This window comes from Phasianus colchicus, chromosome 35, assembly GCF_987193195.1.
Source record: "Phasianus colchicus chromosome 35, bPhaCol1.hap1.1, whole genome shotgun sequence".
NCBI classification, from domain to species: Eukaryota; Metazoa; Chordata; class Aves; order Galliformes; family Phasianidae; genus Phasianus; species Phasianus colchicus.
The window spans coordinates 1,563,494-1,584,096 of NC_143470.1; the positions used below are offsets into that span (position 1 = coordinate 1,563,494).

General features: G+C 67.0%; 1 protein-coding gene across 1 annotated transcript in view; it reads right to left on the bottom strand.

Annotated features, from left to right (window-relative positions):
* BAG6 (BAG cochaperone 6) overlaps positions 1-20,603 on the bottom strand; it is a 56,562-nt gene that overhangs the window by 3,733 nt on the left and 32,226 nt on the right. Inside the window, exons 14-23 of the mRNA XM_090129279.1 lie at positions 19,368-19,648; positions 17,258-17,612; positions 15,710-15,879; positions 13,866-13,919; positions 12,302-12,404; positions 11,262-11,386; positions 9,524-9,682; positions 6,073-6,123; positions 5,908-5,994; positions 2,609-2,716 (exon numbers count right to left, since the gene is read on the bottom strand). Coding sequence (XP_089985405.1) covers positions 2,609-2,716; positions 5,908-5,994; positions 6,073-6,123; positions 9,524-9,682; positions 11,262-11,386; positions 12,302-12,404; positions 13,866-13,919; positions 15,710-15,879; positions 17,258-17,612; positions 19,368-19,648 — 1,493 coding nt within the window. The remainder of the gene's footprint in view (positions 1-2,608; positions 2,717-5,907; positions 5,995-6,072; positions 6,124-9,523; positions 9,683-11,261; positions 11,387-12,301; positions 12,405-13,865; positions 13,920-15,709; positions 15,880-17,257; positions 17,613-19,367; positions 19,649-20,603) is intronic.

The following is a 20,603-nucleotide window of genomic DNA, read 5'->3' on the forward strand; positions in this document are numbered from 1 at the left end:
CAGGAGGGGGGATGGGGGTTTGGGAGGGCATAAAAAATAGGGGGGGGTGTCTCAAGGAGGGGGTTTTGAGGAGGGGAGTGGGAATGGAGAGGGGTGTGGGTGGGAGGGGGGGGGAAGGAGGGAGGAGGGGGGTTTGGGGGGGGGTCACAAGGGGGTTGGGGGGGGATGGGGGGGTCACAAGGGGAATGGGGGGGTCACGGGGGGGTCTGGAAGGGTCTGAGGGGTGTCAGAAGGGGGGGGTGGGGGTTTGGGGGAGTCTGGGGGGGTCACAAGGGGGTTGGGGGGGAAAACGGGGGGGTCTGGGGGGGTCACAAGTGGGGAGGGGGGGTCACAGGGGGGTCTGGAAGGGTCTGAGGTGTGTCAGAAGGGGGGGGTGGGGGTTTGGGGGGGTCTGGGGGGGTCAGAAGGAGGGAGGGGGGGTCTGGAGGGGGGATGGGTGTTTGGGGGGGTCTGGGGGGGTCTCAAGGGGGATGGGGGGGTCAGAAGGGGGGATGGGGGTCTGGGGGGTGTCAGAAGGGGGGGGATGGGGGTTTGGGGGGGTCTGGGGGGGTCACAAGGGGGGATGGGGGGGGCAGGAGGAGGGATGGGGGTCTGGGGGGTGTCAGAAGGGGGGGGTGGGGGTTTGGGGGGGTCTGGGGGGGTCACAAGGGGGGATGGGGGGGGCAGGAGGAGGGATGGGGGTCTGGGGGGTGTCAGAAGGGGGGGGTGGGGGTTTGGGGGGGTCTGGGGGGGTCACAAGGGGGATGGGGGGTCAGGAGGGGGGATGGGGGTCTGGGGGTGTCATAAGGGGGAGGGGGATCAGGAGGGGGGATGGGGGTTTGGGGGAGGGATGGGGGGGTCACAAGGGGGGAGGGGGGGTCATAGGGGGGTCTGTAAGGGTCTGAGGGGTGTCAGAAGGGGGGGGTGGGGTTTTGGGGGGGTCTGGGGGGGTCACAAGGGGGGATGGGGGGGGCAGGAGGGGGGATGGGGGTTTGGGGGGCACAAAAAAAAAGGGGGGATCTCAAGGAGGGGGTTTTGTGGGGGGGAGTGGGAATGGAGAGGGGGTCTGGGTGGGAGGGGGGGGTTCTGGGGGGGGATGGGACTTTGGGGGGGTCTGGGGGGGTCACAAGGTGGGAAGGGGGATCAGGAGGGGGGATGGGGGTTTGGGGGAGGGATGGGGGGGTCACAAAGGGGTTGGGGGGGGTGGGGGGGTCTGGAAGGGTCTGAGGGGTGTCAGAAGGGGGGGGATGGGGGTTTGGGGGGGGCCTAGGGGGGTCAGGAGGGGGGATGGGGGGGTCAGAAGCAGGGAGGGGGCATCAGGAGGTGGGATGGGGGTCTGGGGGGGGTCTGGGGGGCCAGAAGGGGGGAGGGGGGTTGGGGGACAGATGGAGTTTTGGGGGGTTCTGGGGGGGTCACAAGGGGGGAGGGGGGTCATAGGGGTGTTTGCGGGGTTCACAAGGGGTTCAAGGGATGGGGTTGGGGGGGGTCATGGGGGGGTCAGAAGGGGGCATGGGGGTTTGGGGAGGGTCTGGGGGGGTCACAAGGGGTTGGGGAGGAGATGAGGGTTGGGGGGGGGTCTGGGGTGGTCACAAGGGGGTTGGGGGATGGGGTTGGGGTCACGGGGGGGTTTGGGGGGGTCTGTGGGGGTTACAATGGTTTGGGGGGCAAAGAAGGGGGGGTCTGGGGGGGGTCACAAGGGGTTGGGGGATGAGGGGGCCACGGGGGGTTTTGGGGGGGTCTGGGGAGGTTACAAGGGGGTTGGGGGGGAAAACGGGGGGGTCTGGGGGGGGGTGACAAGGGGTTGGGGGGATGGGGATGTGGGGTCACAGGGGGGGTTTGGGGGGGTCTGGGGGGGTTGCAAGGGGGTTGGGGGGGAAAATGGGGGGGTCTGTGGGGGTTACAATGGGTTGGGAGGCAAAAAAGGGGGGGTCTGGGGGGGTCACAAGGGGTTGGGGGGATGGGGATGTGGGGTCACAGGGGGGGTTTGGGGGGGTCTGGGGGGGTTGCAAGGGGGTTGGGGGGAAAACGGGGGGGTCTGGGGGGGGGTGACAAGGGGTTGGGGGGATGGGGATGTGGGGTCACAGGGGGGGTTTGGGGGGGTCTGGGGGGGTTGCAAGGGGGTTGGGGGGGAAAATGGGGGGGTCTGTGGGGGTTACAATGGGTTGGGAGGCAAAAAAGGGGGGGTCTGGGGGGGTCACAAGGGGTTGGGGGGATGGGGATGTGGGGTCACAGGGGGGGTTTGGGGGGGTCTGGGGGGGTTGCAAGGGGGTTGGGGGGGAAAATGGGGGGGTCTGTGGGGGTTACAATGGGTTGGGAGGCAAAAAAGGGGGGGTCTGGGGGGGTCACAAGGGGTTGGGGGGATGGGGATGTGGGGTCACAGGGGGGGTTTGGGGGGGTCTGGGGGGGTTGCAAGGGGGTTGGGGGGAAAACGGGGGGGTCTGGGGGGGGGTGACAAGGGGTTGGGGGGATGGGGATGTGGGGTCACGGGGGGGGTTTGGGGGGGTCACAAGAGGGTCGGGGGTAGGGGGATGGTCAAAAAAGGGAGTTTGGGTATGGGGGGGGGTTGGGGGGGGGTCACATAGGGATATTTTTTGGGGGGGGGGGGTTTGGGGGGGGGGTCTGCACCCACCTTCCTGCGCTTGGCCGGCATCCCGCTCAGGTAGGCGTCGCTCAGGGGGGGCTGGGGGGGGGCCCGGCGTTGGCTCTGGGCGTCTTCACGGATGATGGGCACCCATTCCTGGGGGGGGGAGAGGGGGGGTCATCAGATATCTGGGGGGGGGGGCACTGAGGGGTGTTGAAGAGGCACTGGGAGGTCACTGGGGGGGCACTGGGGACACTGGAGAGGCACTGGGGGGGCACTGGGAGGTACTGGGAGGCACTGGGGGGGCACTGGGGGGGCACTGGGGGGTACTGGTGGGGAACTGGGGGGCACTGGGAGGTACTGGGAGGCACTGGGGGGGCACTGGGGGGGCACTGGGAGGTACTGGTGGGGCACTGGGGGGCACTGGTGGGGCACTGGGTGGTGCTGGGGGGGGCACTGGGAGGCACTGGGGGGGCACTGGGAGGTACTGGGAGGCACTGGATGGGCACTGGGGGGGTACTGGGAGGTACTGGGAGGCACTGGGGGTACCAGGGGGGCACTGGGGGGGCACTAGGAGGCACTAGGGTGTACTGGGGGGCACTGGGAGGCACTGGTGGGGCACTGGGTGGTACTGGGGGGGCACTGGGGTACCAGGGGGGCACTGGGGGGCACTGGGAGGTACTGGGGGGGTACTGGGAGGTACTGGGAGGCACTGGATGGGCACTGGGGGGGCACTGGGGGGGCACTGGGGGTACTGGGGGGGCACTGTGGGGCACTGGGAGGCACTGGTGGGGCACTGGGTGGTGCTGGTGGGGCACTGGGAGGCACTGGGGGGGCAATGGAGGGGCAATGGGGACACTGGAGAGGCACTGGGGGGGCACTGGGGGGCACTGGGAGGCACTGGTGGGGCACTGGGTGATGCTGGTGGGGCACTGGGAGGCACTGGGAGGCACTGGGGACACTGGAGAGGCTCTGGGGGGGTACTGGGAGGTACTGGGAGGCACTGGGGGGCACTGGGGGGGCACTGGGAGGCACTGGGGGGGCACTGGGAGGTACTGGGAGGCACTGGGGGGCACTGGGAAGCACTGGGGGGCACTGGGGGGACATTGGGAGGTACTGGGAGGCACTGGGGGGGTACTGGGAGGTACTGGGAGGCACTGGGGGGGCACTGGGTGGTGCTGGTGGGGCACTGGGGACACTGGAGAGGCACTGGGGGGGCACTGGGGGGGCACTGGGAGGCACTGGTGGGGCACTGGGTGGTACTGGGGGGGCACTGGGGGTGCCAGGGGGGCACTGGGGGGCACTGGGTGTACTGGGAGGTACTGGGAGGGTACTGGGAGGTACTGGGAGGGCACTGGATGGGCACTGGGGGGGCACTGGGAGGTACTGGGAGGCACTGGGGGGGCACTGGGTGGTGCTGGTGGGGCACTGGGGGGCACTGGGAGGCACTGGGGGGGCACTGGGAGGCACTGGTGGGGCACTGGTGGAGCACTGGGTGGTACTGGGGGGGCACTGGGAGGTACTGGGAGGGTACTGGGAGGTACTGGGAGGCACTGGGGGGGCACTGGGGGTACTGGGGGGGCACTGTGGGGCACTGGGAGGCACTGGGGGGGCAATGGAGGGGCAATGGGGACACTGGAGAGGCACTGGGGGGCACTGTGAGGCACTGGTGGGGCACTGGGTGATGCTGGTGGGGCACTGGGAGGCACTGGGAGGTACTGGGAGGGCACTGGAGGGGCACTGTGGGTACTGGTGGGGCACTGGGGGAGCACTGGGGGGCACTGGGAGGCACTGGAGGGGCACTGGGTGGTGCTGGTGGGGCACTGGGGGGGCACTGAGAGGCACTGGGGGGTCACTGTGGGGGCCCTGGGAGGAACTGGGGATACCGGGGGGACACTGGAGTGTACTGGTGGAGCACTGGGGGGCACTGGGATGGACTGGGAGGGCACTGGGGGGGCACTGGGGTGGACTGGGAGGGCACTGGAGGGCACTGGGGGGCACTGGTGGGGTACTGGGGGGCACTGGGAGGGCACTGAGAGGCACTTGGAGGGGCACTGGGATGTACTGGTGGGGCACTGGGGGGCACTGGTGGGGCACTGGGAGGTACTGGGAGGCACTGGATGGGCACTGGGGGTCACTGGGAGGCACTGGTGGGGTACTGGGTGGTGCTGGTGGGGCACTGGGAGGCACTGGGAGGCACTGGTGGGGTACTGGGGGTGCTGGGGGGGGGCACTGGGGGGGACTGGGGGGCACTGGGTGGTGCTGGGGGGGCACTATAGGGCACTGATAGGGCCATATAAGGCACTATGGGGCACTATGGGGCACTATGGGGCACTCTATGTTCCTATAGGGCACTGATAGGGCCATATAAGCCACTATGGGGCACTATGGGGCACTATGGGGCACTATGGGGCACCCTGTGTTCCTATAGGGCACCCCTAAGGGCCATATAAGGCACTATGGGGCACTATGGGGCACTGTATGTTCCTATAGGGCACTTATAGGGCCATATAAGGCACTATGGGGCACTCTATGTTCCTATAGGGCACTGATATGGCCATATAAGGCACTATGGGGCACTGTGTGTTCCTATAGGGCACTGTATGTTCCTATAGGGCACTTATAGGGCCCCTATAGGGCACTCACCGGGGGCAGCGCAGCCACACACCCCTAAGGGCCATATAAGGCACTATGGGGCACTATGGGGCACTGTATGTTCCTATAGGGCACTGTATGTTCCTATAGGGCACTTATAGGGCCATGTATGGCACTCACCGGGGGCAGCGCCGCCGCCCACCCCTAAGGGCCATATAAGGCACTATGGGGCACTGTGTGTCTCTATAGGGCACTGATAGGGCCATATAAGGCACTATGGGACACTGTGGGGCCATATAAGGCACTATGGGGCACTGTGTGTTCCTATAGGGCACTGTATGTTCCTTTAGGGCACTGTATGTTCCTATAGGGCACTTATAGGGCCATGTATGGCACTCACCGGGGGCAGCGCCGCCGCCCACCCCTAAGGGCCATATAAGGCACTATGGGGCACTGTGTGTCTCTATAGGGCACTTATAGGGCCATATAAGGCACTATGGGGCACTGTGTGTTCCTATAGGGCACTGTATGTTCCTATAGGGCACTTATAGGGTCCCTATATGGCACTCACCGGGGGCAGCGCCGCCGCCCACCCCTAAGGGCCATATAAGGCACTATGGGGCACTATGGGGTACTGTATGTTCCTATAGGGCACTGATAGGGCCATATAAGGCACTATGGGGCACTGTGTGTTCCTATAGGGCACTGTATGTTCCTATAGGGCACTTATAGGGTCCCTATATGGCACTCACCGGGGGCAGCGCCGCCGCCCACCCGTCCCCATCGGCCGCCGCCTCCTCCGCTGTGGTCGCGGGCGCCGGGGATCCAACGCCGTCCCGCTGTGGGGGCGGGGTCAGCGAGGACACGCCCACCGCTTTGGCTCCGCCCCCCTCCTCGGCCCTTCCGGCCACACCCACCTCCGGCGGAGGCTCCGCCTCCTGCGTTTCCATTGGCTGCTCCTCTTCGGGCTGGGGAAAGGGGGTGGGGTTAAGGGAGAAGGGGCGGGGTTAAGATCGAAAGGAGGCGGGGTTAAGATCGAATGGGCGGGGCTAAGATCGAAAGGGGGCGGGGCAAGCATGAAGGGGTGGGGCTAAGATCAAAAGGGGGCGGGGCAAGCATGAAGGGGTGGAGCTAAGATCAAAAGGAGGCGGGGCGATCATGAAGGGGCGGGGCTAAGATAGATGGGACGGAATTAGCACGAAGGGGCGGAGCTAATATCGACGGGGGGCGGGGTAAGCACGAAGGGGCGGGGCTAAGATCAAAAGGGGGCGGGGCAAGCATGAAGGGGCGGAGCTAAGATCGACGGGACGGAATTATCATGAAGGGGCGGAGCTATGATCAAAAGGGGGCGGGGCAAGCATGAAGGGGCGGAGCTAAGATCGACGGGACGGAATTATCATGAAGGGGTGGAGCTATGATCAAAAGGGGGCGGGGCTCGCATGAGGGGGCGGAGCTAAGGTCGAAAGGGGGCGGGTCCCATCTATAGGGTCTGGCGGGGGGATGGGGGGGGCTCACAGGGTCCCATCTATGGGGTCTGGGGGGGGACAGGGGGTGACAGGGTCCCAACTATGGGGTCTTGGGGGGGGGACACATGGGGGGTACTGATCCCCATCTATGGGGTCTGGGGGGGGACGGGACAGGGGGTGACAGGGTCCCATCTATGGGGTCTGGGGGGGGACAGGGGGTCACAGGGTCCCAACTATGGGGTCTGGGGGGAGACAGGGGGTCACAGGGTCCCAATTATGGGGTCTGAGGAGGGACAGGGGGGTCACAGGGTCCCATCCATGGGGGACATAGAGGTTTGATGGGGGGGGGTCACAGGGTCCCATCCATGGGGGACACAGGGATCTGAGGGGGGGGGTCACAGGGTCCCATCTAAGGGGTCTGGGGGGGGACAGGGGGGTCACAGGGTCCCATCCATGCGGGACATAGGGGTTTGTGGGGGGGGGGCACAGGGTCCCATCTAAGGGGTCTGGGGGGGACAGGGGGGTCACAGGGTCCCATCCATGCGGGACATAGGGGTTTGTGGGGGGGGGGCACAGGGTCCCATCTATGGGGTCTGGGGGGGACAGGGGGGACAGGGGGTCACAGGATCCCATCTATGGGGTCTGGGGGGGGGGACAGGGGTCACAGGGTCCCATCTATGGGGGACATACAGGTTTGGGGGGGGGTCACAAGGTCCCATTATGGGGTCTGGGGGGGAAACAGGGGGGGGGGTGACAGGGTCCCATCTACGGGGTCTGGGGGGGGGTGTGACAGGGTCCCATCTATGGGGTCTGGGGGGGGACAGGGGGGTCACAGTGTCCCATCTATGGGGTCTGAGGAGGGACAGGGGGGTCACAGGGTCCCATCCATGGGGTCTGGGGGGGGGGGGGCCTCAGGGGGTCATAGGATCCCATCTATGGGGTCGGGGGGGGGGGACAGGGGGTCACAGGGTCCCAACTATGGGGTCTGGGGGGGGACAGGGTGTCACAGTGTCCCATCTATGGGGTCTGGGGGAGAGACAGGAGGGGTCACAGGGTCCCATCTATGGGGTCTGGGGGGGGGGACACATGGGGGTCACTGATCCCCATCTAAGGGGTCTGGGGGGGACAGGGGGGTCACGGGCTCCCATCTATGGGGGACACAGGGGTTTGGGGGGGGGGCACAGGGTCCCATCTATGAGGTCTGGGGGGGGGGGGGCCACAGGGGGTCATAGGATCCCATCTATGGGGTCGGGGGGGGACGACAGGGGGTGACAGGGTCCCAACTATGGGGTCTGGGGGGGGACAGGGTGTCACAGCATCCCATCTATGGGGTCTGGGGGAGAGACAGGAGGGGTCACAGGGTCCCATCTATGGGGTCTGGGGGGAGACAGGGGGTCACAGGGTCCCATCTATGGGGTCTGGGGGGGGGACACACATGGGGGTCACTGATCCCCATCTACGGGGTCTGGGGGGGGGGGTCACAGGGTCCCATTATGGGGTCTGGGGGGGGGGGGGCCACAGGGGGTCATAGGATCCCATCTATGGGGTTGGGGGGGGGGACGGGGGGCCAGGGGGGGTCACAGGATCCCATCTATGGGGTCTGGGGGGGAAAAGGGGGGCTCACAGGGTCCCATCCATTGGGGACACAGGGATTTGAGGGGGGGGTTCACAGGGTCCCATCTATGGGGTCAGGGGGACGGGGGGCCAGGGGGGGTCACAGGATCCCATCTATGGGGTCTGGGGGGGGGTAACAGGGGGCTCACAGGGTCCCATCCATGGGGTCTGAGGTGAGGGGGGACAGGGGGTCACAGGATCCCACCCATGGGGTCTGGGGGGTAGATGGGGGGGGTCACATGGTCCCATCTATGGGGTCTGGGGGGGGACAGGGGGGTCACAGGGTCCCATCTATGGGGGACATACAGGTTTGGGGGGGGGGGTCACAGGGTCCCATCTATGGGGTCTGGGGGGGGGCAGGGGGTCACAGGGTCCCATCTATGGGGTCTGGGGGGGTGTCAGGGGGGTCACAGGGTCCCATCTATGGGGTCTGGGGGGAGGGGGGACAGGGGGTGACAGGTTCCCATCTATGGGGTCTGGGGGGGGGGATGGGGGGACAGGGGGGGTCACAGTGTCCCATCTATGGGGTCTGGGGGGGGGGACACACATGGGGGTCACTGATCCCCATCTAAGGGGTCTGGGGGGAGGGGGGACAGGGGGTCACAGGGTCCCATCTACGGGGTCTGGGGGGGGGGTCACAGGGTCCCATTATGGGGTCTGGGGGGGGACAGGGGGTCACAGGGTCCCATTATGGGGTCTGGGGCGGGGGGGGGGAACAGGGGGGTCACAGGGTCCCATCTATGGGGTCTGGGGTGGGGGGGGGGAACAGGGGGGTCACATGGTCTCATCTATGGGGTCTGGGGGGGGGGACACACATGGGGGTCACTGATCCCCATCTAAGGGGTCTGGGGGGGGGATGGGGGGACAGGGGGGGTCACAGGGTCCCATCTATGGGATCTGGGGGGGGACAGGGGGGTGACAGGGTCCCATCCATGGCGTCTGGGGGGGGGGGTCACAGGGTCCCATCTATGGGGTCTGGGGGGGGACACATGGGGGTCACAGGGTCCCATCTATGGGGTCGGGGGGGGGACAGGGGGTCACAGGGTCCCATCTATGGGGTCTGGGGGGGGGGACACACATGGGGGTCACTGATCCCCATCTAAGGGGTCTGGGGGGAGGGGGGACAGGGGGTCACAGGGTCCCATCCATGGGGTCTGGGGGGGGGGGGGTCCCATCCATGGGGGACATAGGGGTCTGGGGGGGGCATAGGGTCCCATCTACGGGGGGGATGGGGGGGGGACGTGTTGGGGGGGGCGTGTTGTGGGGGGGGGGGGTTGGCAGGTCTCACCTGTGCCGGGGGAGGGGGGGGGTCCCCGTGCCTCCTGACGTAGGGCAGCACCTGATCCGGGGTGACGGGGAGCTGCTCCAGCAGCACCTGCAGCCGCAGCCCCAGCACCGCCGACAGCCACGCCGCCAGCGACGGCGCCACGTCCGCCGACAGACGGCGCTGCGGGACGGACGGACGGACGGACGCGTTTGGTTAAGTGGGGGGGGGGGGGGTAAGGAGGGGGGGGGGGGGTTGGGGGTGACGGGCGGGGGTCGGGATAATAGGGGATGTTGGGGGGGTGGGGGGCAGGAGGGGAAGGGGAAAGGTCTATGGGGGATGTGGGGGGGGGCAGGAGGACATGGGGGGGCAGGAAGACTGGGGGGGCAGGAGGGGACATGGGGGGGCAGGAGGACATGGGGGGGGTAGGAGGGGACATGGGGGGGGCAGGAGGACATGGGGGGGCAGGAGGGGACATGGGGGGAAAGGAGGGGACATGGGGGGGCAAGAGGGGACATGGGGGGGGTAGGAGGACATGGGGGAAAGGAGGGGACATGGGGGGGGCAGGAGGACATGGGGGGAAAGGAGGGGACATGGGGGGGGCAGGAGGACATGGGGGGGCAGGAGGGGACATGGGGGGGGGCAGGAGGACATGGGGGGGACAGGAGGACATGGGGGGAAAGGAGGGGACATGGGGGGGGCACGAGGGGATATGGGGGGGGCAGGAGGACAGGGACATGTCTATAGGGGATGTGGGGGGGGCAGGAGGGGACATGGGGGGGGCAGCAGGACAGGGAAAGGTCTATAGGGGACATGGGGGTCACAGGTCGCATCTATGGGGTCTGGGGGGGGGACACACATGGGGGGCACTGATCCCCATCTATGGGGTCTGGGGGGGGGACAGGGGGGTCACAGGGTCCCATCTATGGGGCCTGGGGGGACGACATGGGGGTCTGGGGGGGGCACAAGGTCCCATCTATGGGGTCTGGGTGGGGGGGTCCCATCCATGGGGGACATAGGGGTCTGGGGGGGGCACAGAGTCCCATCTATGGGGTCTGGGGGGGGGACAGGGGGTCACAGGGTCCCATTATGGGGTCTGGGGGGGGGGGGTCCCATCCATGGGGGACATTGGGGTCTGGGGGGGGGCACAGGGTCCCATTATGGGGTCTGGGGAGGGACAGGACACATGAGGGGCACAGGGTCCCATCTATGGGGTCTGGGTGGAGGTGTCCCATCTATGGGGGACATAGGGGTTTGGGGGGGGGTCAAAGGATCCCATCCATGGGGTCTGGGGGGGGGACACACATGGGGGGCACTGATTCCCATCTATGGGGTCTGGGGGGGGGAGGGGGGGGGACATGGGGGTCACAGGGTCCCATCTATGGGGTCTGGGTGGGGGGGACACACATCGGGGGCACTGATCCCCATCTATGGGGTCTGGGGGGGGGGCAGGGGGGTCACAGGGTCCCATCCATGGGGGACATAGGGGGTGGGGGGGGGGGTCACAGGGTCCCATTATGGGGTCTGGGGAGGGGGTCCCATCCATGGGGGACATTGGGGTCTGGGGGGGGCACAGGGTCCCATCTATGGGGTCTGGGGGGGGGGACGACAGGGGGACAGGGACGCATGTGGGATACAGCGCCCCGTCGATGGGGTTCTGTGTGTGGGGGGGGGTCGATGTTGTGGGGAGGGGGCGCTGGGGGGGGGGGGGGTCAATGTTTTAAGCGGAGGGGGGGGCGCGGGGGGGGGGGGGGTCACTCACGATGCGATCCCCCAGCAGAGCCCCCAGGGCGGCGCGCTCCCCCCGCAGGCAGTGCAGGTTGAGGGCCAGGCACTCCAGCAGCCCCCGGTTGCAAAGTTCCAGCAGTCGTGGCCCAAAGGACCCATCTGCAATTTGGGGGGGTCAGCCCCATAAGTACCCCCCCCCCCCGGCCCCATAAGTGCCCCCCCGGCCCCATAAGTGCCCCCCCCCCGCCCCCCAAAACACCCCATAAGCAGTGCAGGTTAAGGGCCAGGCACTCCAGCAGCTGCAGCTCAAATTTGGGGGGGGAAGGGGGGAAATATGTGGGTCAGCCCCATAAGTGCCCCCCCCCGGCCCCATAAGTGCCCCCCCAACCCCATAAGTGCCCCCCCAGCCCCATAAGTGCTCCCCCCCCAGCCCCATAAGCAGTGCAGGTTGAGGGCCAGGCACTGCAGCAGCTCCAGCAGCTGCAGCCCAAATTTGGGGGGGAGAAGGGGGGAAATATGTGGGTCAGCCCCATAAGTGCCCCCCCCCAACCCCATAAGCGCCCCCCCGGCCCCATAATTGCTCCCCCCAACCCCATAAGCGCCCCCACAGCCCCATAAGCGCCCCCCCAACCCCATAAGCCCCCCCCCAGCCCCATAAGTGCCCCCCCCCAGCCCCATAAGCAGTGCAACTTGAGGGCCAGGCACTCCAGCAGCTGCAGCCCAAATTTGGGGGGGGGGAGGGGGGAAATATGTGGGTCAGCCCCATAAGTGCCCCCCCCGGCCCCATAATTGCTCCCCCCAACCCCATAAGCGCCCCCACAGCCCCATAAGCGCCCCCCCAACCCCATAAGCGCCCCCCAACCCCATAAGTGCCCCCCCCCAAAAAAAACACCCCATAAGCAGTGCAGGTTAAGGGCCAGGCACTCCAGCAACTCCAGCCCAAAGGGGGAGAAATATGTGGATCAGCCCCATAATTCCCCCCCCCAACCCCATAAGCGCCCCCCCAACCCCATAAGCGCCCCCCCCCAACCCCATAAGCGCCCCCCCCCGGCCCCATAAGTGCCCCCCCCCCACCAGCACAGCGCAGGATGTGCAGAGCCAGGCGCTGGAAATGCTCCTGCAGGAATTCCACGTTGGTTCGAGTGATGTCCACCCCCTCGGCCACACGAACCCCAGCCTGAAATTTTGGGGGGGGGGATCAAATCAAGGACCCCCCCCCCCCGAATCTGACCCCCCCGCAGCCCCACTGCAGCCCCACAGCACCCAAAAGGACCCCCTGACCCCGCCACCCCAATTTCTTCCAGCACCATTCGCTCCCCCCCACCCCAACACTGGGACCCCAAATCCCACCCCTAAACCCCCTCCCTCAAACCCCCCCCCACCCCAAAATTGGGACCCCAAAATCCCCCCCCCCATTCAGACCCCAAATCTCCCCATTGCGACCCCCCCACATCGGGACCCCCCCTCTCAAAACCCCATTGCTTTACCTCCCCCCCCCCATTAAGACCCCAATCTCCCCTATTAGGACCCCCCCCATCAACCCCCCCCCTCCCCCCCCCCACCTAAATTTTAGGGGGGGGGGGAACAAATCAAGGACCCCCCATCAATCTGACCCCCCCACAGCCCCACTGCAGCCCCACAGCACCCAAAAGGACCCCCTGACCCCCCCACCCCAATTTCTTCCAGCACCATTCGCCCCCCTGCACCCCAACACTGGGACCCCAAATCCCCCCCCCCTAACCAACCCCCCCCCCCAAAATCGGGACCCCAAAATCCCCCCCCCCATTCAGACCCCAAATCTCCCCATTGCGACCCCCCCCACATCGGGACCCCCCCCTTAAAACCCCATTGCTTCCCGCCCCCCCATTAAGACCCCAAACTCCCCTATAAGGACCCCCATTAACCCCCCCACAATCCCCCTCCCCACTGAGACCCCCAACCCCCCCCTCAAAACCCCATTAGTTTCCCCCCCCCTCCCCCATTCTGACCCCCATTAACCCCCCCCCCCAACGGAGACCCCCCCCCCCCACATCCCCATACGCCCTCCCCCCCCACTGGGACCCCAAATCACCCCCCCAAATGAGACCCCCCCCCCCTCAAAACCCCATTGCTCTACCACCCCCCCCCCACCCCCCCATTGGGACCCCAATGTCCCCTATAAGGACCCCCATTAACCCCCCCAATACCCCCCCCACAATCCCCCTCCCCACCGAAACCCCCAACCCCCCCCCAAACAGAGACCCCCCCCACTTCTCCATACGCCCCCCCCACTCTGACCCCAAATCCCCCCATTGAGATGCCCCCCCCCCTTTGAGACCCCCAACCCCATTAACGCCCCCCCCAGAGACCCCAAACCCCCCCATTAACCCCCCCACAATCCCCCTCCCCACCGAGACCCCCAACCCCCTCCCCAAACAGAGACCCCCCCCACTTTCCCATACTCCCCCCCCCCCACTCTGACCCCAAATCCCCCCATTGAGATGCCCCCCCCTCTTTGAGACCCCCAACCCCATTAACCCCCCCCAGAGACCCCAAACCCCTCCATTAACCCCCCCACAATCCCCCTCCCCACCGAGACCCCCAACCCCCCCCCCAAACAGAGACCCCCCCCATCCCCATATTGCCCCCCCCCACTCACAAAGCTCTCCCTGATGAACTCCTCCAGGCCCGAAATCAGCGTCTGTGTGGCTGCCTGTGAGGGGGGGGGGGGCAGTTATGGGATGGGGGGGGTCCAGGGGGCAGTTATAGGGTGGGGGCTCCAGAGGGGCAGTTATGGGGTGGGGGGGGGTCCATATATTCCCCCCCCCCCCCCCCCCCCCCATACACACACTTTGCCATCACTGGGCTCCCTCCCCCCCCCATATACCCCCCTTTCCCCCCCCCAATGGACCCCCCCCCCCCCCCCAATGGAACCCCCCATGGACCCCCCCCAAAATACCCCCCCCCCCACCCCATACCCGCACATTGGCGTCGCTGGGCTCCCTGCCCCCATATACCCCCATATACCCCCATATACCCCCATATACCCCCCCTTTCTCCCCCCCCCCCATATACCCCCCCATGGACCCCCCCCTCCCCAATATAACCCCCCCCCAACGCCCCCCCCCCCAATATTTCCGCCCCCCCCCCCCGCCCCATACCCGCACATTGGCATCGCTGGGCTCCCTCCCCCCATATACCCCCTATATACCCCCTATATACCCCCATATACCTCCATATACCCCCCCATGGACCCCCCCCTCAATATAACCCCCCCCCCATCCCCCCCAATATACCACCCCATGGACCCCCCCCCATATATTTGCCCCCCCCCCGCCCCATACCCGCACATTGGCATCGCTGGGCTCCCTCCCCCCATATACCCCCCTATACCCCCCCTTTCTCCCCCGCCCCCCATATACCCCCCCATGGACCCCCCCTCCCCAATAGAGCCTCCACCAATGGCCCCCCCCCAATATATCCGCCCCCCCCCCCGCCCCATACCCACACGTTGGTGTCGCTGGGCTCCCTCCCCCCCATATACCCCCTATACCCCCATATCCCCCCCCTTTCCCCCCCCTCCCCCCATATACCCCCATATACCCCCATATACCCCCCCATAGCCCCCCCCCAATATATCCGCCCCCCCCGCCCCATACCCGCACGTTGGCGTCGCTGGGCTCCCTCCCCCCCATTTACCCCCCATTTACCCCCCTATACCCCCATATACCCCCCCATATATTCCCCCATTGCCCCCCCCCCCCATATATCCGCCCCCCCCGCCCCATACCCGCACGTTGGCGTCGCTGGGCTCCCTCCCCCCCCATATACCCCATATAAACCCCTATAACCCCCCCCCTTCCCCCCCTCCCCTCCCATATACCCCCAATATACCCACCCATTGCCCCCCCCCCATATATTTGCCCCCCCCCCCCCATACCCGCACGTTGGCGTCGCTGGGCTCCCTCCCCCCCATATACCCCCCATTTACCCCCCTATACCCCCGTATCCCCCCCCTCCCCCCCCATATACCCCTATATACCCCCAATATACCCCCAATATACCCCCCCATATACCCCTGTATATTTGCCCCCCCCCCCCCCGTACCCGCACGTTCGCATCGCTGGGCTCCCTCCCCCCCATATACCCCCCCATTGCCCCCCCCCCATATATTTGCCCCCTCCCGCCCCCCCATACCCGCACATTGGCATCACTGGGCTCCATCCCCCCCCATATACCCCATATAAACCCCTTTAACCCCCCTTTCCCCCCCTTTCCCCCCCTCCCCCCCATTTACCCCCCTATACCCCCCATAGCCCCCCCCCCCCATATATCCTCCCCCCCCCCCCCCATACCCGCACGTTGGCATCGCTGGGCTCCCTCCCCCCCATTTACCCCCCTATACCCCCATATACCCCCCCCTTTCCCCTCCCCTCCCCCCCATATACCCCCATATAACCCCCCATAGCCCCCCCCCCAATATATCCGCCCCCCCCCCCATACCCGCACGTTGACGTCGCTGGGCTCCCTGCCGGCCAGGAAGCGCTGGCGGAAGAAGCGGCGCAGCAGCGGCTGGAGGCGCTGCAGAGGCTGGCAGTGCCCGTGCAGCAGCGCCACCACGTCCACCATCGACACGTGCTGGCACAGCAGCGACAGCAGCTCCCCGAAGAACCCTATGGGGAGGGGGGGGGGCGTCAGTGGGGGGGGGGCAGGTCAGGGGGGGGGCAGCAGGGCACAGAAGGGCCCTATGGGGGTGCGGGGGAGGGGGAAGGGGGGGGAAGGGGGAGGGCAGCAGGGCAACGAACAGCCCTATGGGGGGGGGCAGGGGGGGGAAGGGGGGGGAAGAGGGGGCAGCAGGGCAACAAACAGCCCTATGGGGGGGGGCAGGGGGGGGAAGGGGGGGGAAGAGGGGGCAGCAGGGCAACAAACAGCCCTATGGGGGGGGCAGGGGGGGGGAAGGGGGGGAAGAGGGGGCAGCAGGGCAACAAACAGCCCTATGGGGGGTCGGGGGGGTCAGGGGGGGGCAGCAGGGCACCGAAGAGCCCTATGGGGGGGGCAGGGGGGGGAAGGGGGGGGCAGCAGGGCACCGAAGAGGCCTATGGGGGGGGCAGGGGGGGGAAGGGGGGGGCAGCAGGGCACCGAAGAGGCCTATGGGGGGGGGCAGGGGGGGCAGCAGGGCATTGAAGAACCCTATGGGGGGGGCACAGCAGCGACAGCAGCTCCCCGAAGAACCCTGTGGGGAGGGGGGGGGCGTCAGGGGGGGGGCAGGTCAGGGGGGGGAAGAACCCTGGGGGGGGTCAGGGGGTGGGAAGGGGGGGAAGAGGGGGCAGCAGGGCAACGAAGAGCCCTATGGGGGAGGGGGGGAGGGGGAGTCGGGGGGGGGCAGGTCAGGGGGGGGGCAGCAGGGCACAGAAGAGCCCTGGGGGGGGCAGCAGGGCACTGAAGAGCCCTATGGGGGGGGCGGGGGGGGGAAGGGGGGGGAAGGGGGAGGGCAGCAGGGCAACGAACAGCCCTATGGGGGAGGGAAGGGGGGGGCAGCAGGGCACCAAAGAGCCCTATGGGGGGGGCAAGGGGGGGAAGGGGGGGGCAGCAGGGCACCGAAGAGGCCTATGGGGGGGGCAGGGGGGGGCAGCAGGGCACAGAAGAGCCCTATGGGGGGGGCAGGTCAGGGGGGGGGCAGCAGGGCAACAAACAGCCCTATGGGGGGGGCAGGGGGGGGGAAGGGGGGGGCAGCAGGGCACCGAAGAGCCCTATGGGGGGGGCAGGTCAGGGGGGGAAGGGGGGGGCAGCAGGGCACCGAAGAGCCCTATGGGGGGGGGGGCGTCAGGGGGGGGGGGGCAGGTCGGGGGGGGGCAGAACCCTGGGGGGGGTCAGGGGGTGGGAAGGGGGGGGGAAGAGGGGGCAGCAGGGCAACAAACAGCCCTATGGGGGGAGCAGCAGGGCACTGAAGAGCCCTATGGGGGGCGCAGTGTGGGGTGGGGGCTCATTAGGGAGGGGGGGGGGGGTCTTTTGGGGGATCATTTTGAAAGGGGGGGGGGGGGGGGCTCCTACCCGCCGGCCCCCCGGCGCCGTGCTCGAAGCTGGGCGGCGCCCCGCTGAGACGCTGCAGGAAGGCGGCGATGCTTTCGGGGCGGCCCTGGGGGGGCCCCAAAGAGCCCAGCATGGAGCTCAGCACCCCCTGCACCACGCTGGTAAAAAACTCGGGGGGCAACGCTTCCGGTGCTGGGGGGGGCGGAGGGGGGGGGGTTCGACCCCCTGCAGTGTTGGATCCATTCGCCCCCACCCCTCCCGATGGGGATGGAGGGGTGGGAGGAGCTTCCGGGGTGCGAGGGGCTTCTTGGGGTGGGGGGTCGGTGGGTGGAGCTTCCGGGGTGCCAGGCTGGGGGGCGGGGCTTCCCTGGGTGGCCTGGAGGGGGGGGGGGGTGTTACCATGGTAACCGCACGCACGGTGCCCCACCCCCTATGAGGCCACGCCCACTGGGTTTAGGCTCCGCCCCCCCTTCCGCTTATGCCCCGCCCCGGCTGCTTAGACCACGCCCACTCACAGGCTCCGCCCACAACTCCAGGCCACGCCCCCCAAATTCCCAGCCATTCAAAATGCCCCTCCCACTCACAGGCCACGCCCCCAAATCCCCACCCAATCAAAAAGCCCCACCCGATTCCCAGTCCGCGCCCACAACTCCAGACCACGCCCCCATTTCCCCATCCAATCAAAAAGCCCCTCCCACTCCCTGACCCCACCCACAACTCCAAGCCACGCCCCCAATTTCCCAATCACAACTCCAGACCACGCCCCCAAATTCCCGTCCAATCAAAAAGCCCCTCCCACTCCATGACCCCACCCACAACTCCAGGCCTCGCCCCCAAATTCCCACCCATTCAAAAAGCCGCTCCCCCTCCCAAGCCACGCCCCCAAATTCCCATCCAATCAAAAGCCCCTCCCACTCTCTGCCCCCACCCACAACTCCAAGCCACGCCCCCAAATCCCCAATCACAACACCACACCACGCCCCCAAATTCCCATCCAATCAAAAATCCCCTCCCACTCACAGGCCACGCCCCCAATTTTCCCAGCCATTCAAATGCCGCTCCCCCTCCCAGGCCACGCCCACATCACCAGGCCACGCCCCCAAATTCCCACCCATTCAAAAAAGCCGCTCCCCCTCCCAGGCCACGCCCCCAAACTCCCATCCAATCAAAAAGCCGCTCCCCCTCCCAGGCCACGCCCCCAAATTCCCACCCATTCAAAAAGCCGCTCCCACTCCCAGGCCACGCCCCCAAATTTCCATCCAATCAAAAGCCCCTCCCACTCTCTGCCCCCACCCACAACTCCCAGCCACGCCCCCAAATCCCCAATCACAACTCCAGACCACGCACCCAAATTCTCATCCAATCAAAAAGCCCCTCCCACTCCCAGACCACGCCCCCAAATTCCCATCCAATCAAAAAGCCCCTCCCACTCCCTGACCCCACCCACAACTCCAAGCCACGCCCCCAATTTCCCAATCACAACACCACACCACGCCCCCCAATTCCCATCCAATCAAAAAGCCCCTCCCACTCCCTGACCCCTCCCACAACTCCAGGCCACGCCCCCAAATACCCACCCATTCAAAAATCCGCTCCCCCTCCCAAGCCACGCCCCCAAACTCCCATCCAATCAAAAAGCCCCTCCCACTCTCTGCCCCCACCCACAACTCCAAGCCACGCCCCCAAATCCCCAATCACAACTCCACACCACGCCCCCAAATTCCCATCCAATCAAAAATCCCCTCCCACTCACAGGCCACGCCCCCAATTTTCCCAGCCATTCAAATGCCGCTCCCCCTCCCAGGCCACGCCCACATCACCAGGCCACGCCCCCAAATTCCCATCCAATCAAAAATCCGCTCCCCCTCCCAGGCCACGCCCCCAAATTCCCATCCAATCAAAAAGCCGCTCCCCCTCCCAAGCCACGCCCCCAAATTCCCACCCATTCAAAAAAGCCGCTCCCACTCCCAGGCCACGCCCCCAAATTCCCACCCATTCAAAAAGCCGCTCCCCCTCCCAGGCCACGCCCCCAAATTCCCACCCATTCAGCAAAACTCCCCGCCCACACCTCCAAACCCCGCCCCCCCCCCCTCCCCACGGACACCCCCCCCCCTTAAAGCCCCCCCCCCACCTGCAGGAAGTCCGCCACGCCCTGCAGGAAGGGCGGGACGCCCCCAGGCACGGCCACGGCAACGGCAGGCGCCGGCCCGCCCCCCAGCAGCCCCCCCAGCAGCTGAGCCAACGGCGGCTCCTCCCCGGCCCCTCCCCCCCCCGGTCCCCCCGGCGCCCCCCCCGGTGGGGAGGAAGCGGCGGTGGGCGGGGCGGATGAAGTGGGCGGGGCTTGAGAGGAAGTGGGCGGGGTCGTAGTAGGGGGCGGGGCTTGAGGAGCAGCGGAGGCGGAGCTTCCCTGGGCTGTGGGGTGCAGAGGGGAGGTGTGAGGTTTGGGGGGGGGGCTGGATTGCGACCCCCCCCCTTGTCCCCAATCCTGGCCCACAGCCCGCCCCCCCATTTCCCCTAATATTTGCCCCCTATTCCTGCCCCATAACCCCCCATTTGCCCCCATTCCTGCCCCATAACCCCCCATATGTCCCCATATCCCCCCATTCCTGCCCTGGGCTGTGGGGTGCAGAGGGGAGGTGTGAGATTTGGGGGGGGGGGGCTGGATTGCGAACCCCCCCCCTTGTCCCCAATCCTGGCTCACAGCCCCCCCCCCATTTCCCCTAATATTTGCCCCCTATTCCTGCCCCATAACCCCCCATTTGCCCCCATTCCTGCCCCATAACCCCCCATATGTCCCCATATCCCCCCATTCCTGCCCTGGGCTGTGGGGTGCAGAGGGGAGGTGTGAGATTTGGGGGGGGGGGGGGCTGGATTGTGACCCCCCCCTTGTCCCCAATCCTGGCCCACAGCCCCCCCCACCCATTTCCCCTAATATTTGCCCCCTATTCCTGCCCCATAACCCCCCATTTGCCCCCATTCCTGCCCCATAACCCCCCATATGCCCCCATTCCTGCCCTGGGCTGTGGGGTGCAGAGGGGAGGTGTGAGATTTGGGGGGGGGGGGGCTGAATTGCGAACCCCCCCCCCGGTCCCCAATCCTGGCCCACAGCCCGCCCCCCCATTTCCCCTAATATTTGCCCCCTATTCCTGCCCCATAACCCCCCATTTACCCCCATTCCTGCCCCATAACCCCCCATATCCCCCCATTCCTGCCCTGGGCTGTGGGGTGCAGAGGGGAGGTGTGAGATTTGGGGGGGGGGGCTGGATTGTGACCCCGCCCTTGTCCCCAATCCTGGCTCACAGCCCCCCCCCCCCCCATTTGCCCTAATATTTGCCCCCTATTCCTGCCCCATAACCCCCCATTTGCC